The 4543-nt window shown below is 36.3% G+C and overlaps 1 protein-coding gene across 1 annotated transcript; it reads right to left on the reverse strand.

Annotated features, from left to right (window-relative positions):
• Positions 1-2930: 2930 nt before the first annotated feature.
• Positions 2931-4114, reverse strand: LOC138420389 (olfactory receptor 5P4-like). The gene has a single exon (XM_069553578.1). It carries the CDS (start codon positions 4001-4003, stop codon positions 3074-3076), a length of 930 nt encoding a protein of 309 aa, XP_069409679.1. The 5' UTR covers positions 4004-4114; the 3' UTR covers positions 2931-3073.
• Between the last annotated feature and the right edge of the window lie 429 nt (positions 4115-4543).

Genomic DNA, 4543 nt, shown 5'->3' on the forward strand with positions numbered 1-4543 from the left:
CTATCTAGTATAATTTCAATTTTCTTAATTTTGTTAAGAAATATTTTGTGATCTCATATGTGGTCAGTCCTGAAGTGTGTGCTTGAGAAGAGTGTGTTTCCTTCTGCCATTGGGTGAAAAGTCCTGTGTATGTCTGTTAGGCTCACTAGGCCTGTTTGGTTGGTCGGTTTAGTTGCTAAGTCATGTCTGACTCTTTGGACCCCATGGACTGTAGCCTGCCAGGCTCCCGTGTCCATGGGATTTCCCGGGTAAGAATACTGGAGTGGGCTGTCATTTCCTTCTCCAGGGGATCTTCCTGACCCAGGGATGAACCCAGGTCTGCTACATTGCAAGAGGTCTCCTGAATTGCCGGTGGATTCTTTACTGACTGAGCCACCAAGGAAGCCCCTCTTTGGTCTAAAATGTTGTTCAAATCTGTTATTTCTTTACTGATTTTCTGTCCAGGTGTTCTATCCATTATTGAAACTGGAGTATTTAAAAATACTATGATTGTATTGTCAATTTATCCTTTCAGGTTTATCAATATTTGTTTCATTTAGGTGTTTTGATCTTGAGTGCATAAAAAGTGAAAGAATTAGTTGCTTAGTCATGTCCAGCTCTTTGTGACCCCATGGACTGTAGTCTGCCAGGCTCCTCTGTCCATGGAATTCTCCAGGCAAGAATATTGCAGTGGGTAGCCATTCCTTTCTCCAGGGGATCTTCCTGACCCAGGGATCAAACCTAGGTCTCCCACATTGCAGGCAGACTCTTCACCACCTGAGCCACCAGGGAAGCCCCTGTTGAGAGCATATATATTTACTGTTATATTTTCCTGTTGAATTGATCTTTTTATCGCTGTGTAATGATCTTCTTTGTTTCCAGAGACAAAAGTCTTTTTGACTTAAAGTCTTCTTTGATGTTAGCAGAGCCACTAAAGTGAGTTTCTTGATTTTTTACATGGTATATTGCAAAAAAGATGGAAAACTGTTATCAAAATGTCTTTCTCAAGGCTTCTCAAGAATTTAAATAAAAAACTTTAAATTATACAAACCCAAAGAAATAAAGAAGAAAATAGTAAAAGTTGGATATAAATTATGAAATAGAAAATTAATGTACAGTGCAAAAAAGCACAAATCAAAATTTTATCCTTTGAAAACACTGATAAAATTGAAAAATACTAGCAAGATTTATTAATAATATATATAGAAAATGCAATATTGAAATGAAAATAGAACCTTACATATTTTATGGAAAATAAAAATAAAATATAATTTTGAAATATAAAGAAATTGGAAAACTATTTTGAAGAATATGTTATCAAAAATGACAAAGAAATAAATTGAGGAACTAGATATTTCTTTATTCATTAATGAAAATCAGTCTTATAGTAAAAAAGTTTTCTATAAAAATGGAAAGCCCAAATGGCTTCACCATTGAAGTCTTACAAATATTATATGTATAAATATTACTGATCCTATAAAAAGTTTTTCTGAGAAAAGACAACAAAGAAACCCTTTCCAAATCATTTTTATATTTTGATATCCCCACTCATAAATTTCATTTCAAGAATGAAAAATGATACGCCAATTTCTCTCACGAACAGAGGTGCAAACATCCTAAACCAAATATTAGGAAATCAAATCCAATGATAATAAGATGAATAAAAATCCAACCAAAGTTGGGTTTATTTCGGCAATTCTAGATTGCACCAATATTCATAAGTCAAAGTGGTACTTTCATGTCTGAACTAGAATGTACAAGGAAGGATATGAAAAACATTTAATCATACGGTAACAAGAAAAACCTTGAAGAAATGAAGATCATATTTATGTATCTGATGAACTAGGAGCAGAGGATTCAAGAAAGCCTTGATGAAATGACATCCATATAGGTGAGCAGATTGCACACCTAAGGACAAGTGCACAGTCTCGTCTGCCTTATAGAGACACTTTGAAGGGAAGAAAAGGCATTAGCCAATTCTTGATGACAGTATAAATTGTCTGCACAAATAGAAATTTAAAAGAAACCCAAATGTAACAGTGGTAACAGAAGTAGTGGCAATAAACACCTTCTTGAGACATTACAAAGAGGGATGGCAGGTATATTCTATGTCTGCATCAGCTGAGGGTGTTAATCTACAATTTTATGCTCTGAAAATGCCAACTAGCTTGCTAAAAGAAAGCTCCACTATGCCTTAACCCCCGTTTCTGCCTGATATTCCCCAGTAGTTTTTCCTACTACTGGGCTTGTCTGCAAAGGTTCAAGTCAAACTTTGGAAACAAGCTTTGCGAATCAACCTTTGAGAAGTAGGAAAAACTTAAGGGAACTCTCAAAGGCTAAGCCTTCAGGATTTCTTTATTATCTGAAGGAGTCTTCTGGTGGCAAAAGTGTAAAACAAATTCTTTTGGTCTGGCTTAGATTATATGGGAATGAAGCTTTTCTAGATTTCAGCATCACTATTCCCAAAGAAAATGATAACCCCGTATAAGAGAAACCAAGTCTTCCATAGAAAGTAACCTGTACTGTCAACACCACCATCAGTTGCTTTTCTAGTTGAGTACATGATGCCTTTTGAGATGTTAATTTGTAAGATGACTTTTTAAACTGTATAATTTAACAGAAGAAAAAGAAACATACTCTTATCAGACTCTCTAAATAATGAACAGAGAAGAGAAGAAGTAAAAATATATTCTCTAAATATCCTCATCCTGAAATATACACATTTCATTTCAACCTAGCAGATTTTCATGAAAATGCTGTACTCTGTGACTCCAGAAAATTATAAGTTAAAGTTGGCATTAATCAATGTTTGGGCATTTTATGTTTAAGATAGGTCTTCACATAAAATGATAAGACTAATGGACAACATAAACACTCATCATGTATGTTTTTTAATATTTATTTTTATTTATTTATTTGGCTGGGTCTTAATTGCAGCATGCAGTATCTTTGGTTGCAGCATGTGGGATCATTCCCTAACCAGATCCTCCTGCATTGGGAGTGTGGAGTCTTAGCCACTGGTCACCAAAGAAGTCCCCATCAAAAGTTCTCGAAATTATTTTTTTGTCATTTCTGGATTCACATTGCATTTGTTTCAAAATGACTGATGTATTCTAGTCATCAGTTTTCTCATGGCCTCTTTCACTTCTTTGTTCCTCAGACTGTAGATCAGAGGGTTCAACATGGGGATCACCACTACAGATACCACCTTGATATGGTCAGGTGAGTAGCTTGACTTCGGTATGACATAAACAAATGTGACTGTCCCATAAAACAAAGTGACTGAAGTGAGGTGGGAAGTGCAAGTAGAGAAGGCCTTGGACCTTCCCTCTGTAGAGCACATCTTCAGAACTGACAGGAGGATGTATAGATATGAAACAATTATGGTGAACAGTGTGATTACAATTATTGACCCAGCTGAGATGGCAGGAGATATTTCGGCAACATAAACATGAGTACAAGAGAGCTTCACTAGTGGTGGCAGGTCACAGAAGAAACGGTTGATTTTATTTGGTCCACAGAAAGTCAGGCTCAGTAAACATCCGATAAATGATGACGCGTTCACACATCCTCCCAGGTAGGAAGCAATCAGTAAGATGACGCAGAGCGTGGGAGACATGTGTGTAGAGTATAGAAGTGGCGAACAGATGGCCACGTAGCGATCATAGGCCACGGCAGCCAAAAGGAAGCACTCAGCTGTTCCAAAGATAACATCAGAGCCAAGCTGGGCTATACAGCCAGCAACAGGGATGGTAGTTCTTACTTCTAGGAAACTCACAATCATAATAGGTGTGACTGATGAGGAGTAACCAAGGTCCACAAAGGCCAGATGGCTGAGGAATAGATACATCGGGGTGTGAAGCTCAGGGCTTCTGTGAATTAATGTGATGATGCTGATATTGCCCAATATGGTAGCAACATAGATTCCTAGAAAAACCACAAAGAAGATGGAGCAAAGTGTAGGATGCTCTGTTAGCCCCAAAATAACGAATTCTGTCACCATTGTGTGGTTTCCAATCTCCATCTTACTTGGAATGATGCCTTTTGAAATGAAAATCAGTGGATATTAAATTAAATGGAATGATCTCATAATTTATATATTTAGTTTACCAGCCAACCTATCAAAAAAGTCAGAACATTGATCTCAATTTAGTCTAATGCTTATACTTTACAAAATGTTCCCAAATATATTTACATGATTCACGATTTGAGAATATTAATGTACATTATCTTAAGTCCAAAGATACTCACAAAAGACCAATGGCTCAGATCAGAACACAGTGAGCACTCACATTTGTATCATTTGATCAAAGCAATGATGTTTGGAAATTCGATGAGAACCAGAGGTAAAACACAATCACTTTGCAGTATTTAACAATATCCATATTTTTATTACAATTATATTATAGTATAATTAATATAATGTAAGGTTGTTAAAACAATATCTGTTTCTTGGTCCCATTGGTCACTCTCCAGCCCCAACACAGGTGAGACTGAACAGTACATGCCAATGCATAATAGAAGGAAATACCCTGTTTCTCTTCGGAATCAAATTAAATTACCA

This window comes from Ovis canadensis, chromosome 15, assembly GCF_042477335.2.
Source record: "Ovis canadensis isolate MfBH-ARS-UI-01 breed Bighorn chromosome 15, ARS-UI_OviCan_v2, whole genome shotgun sequence".
NCBI classification, from domain to species: Eukaryota; Metazoa; Chordata; class Mammalia; order Artiodactyla; family Bovidae; genus Ovis; species Ovis canadensis.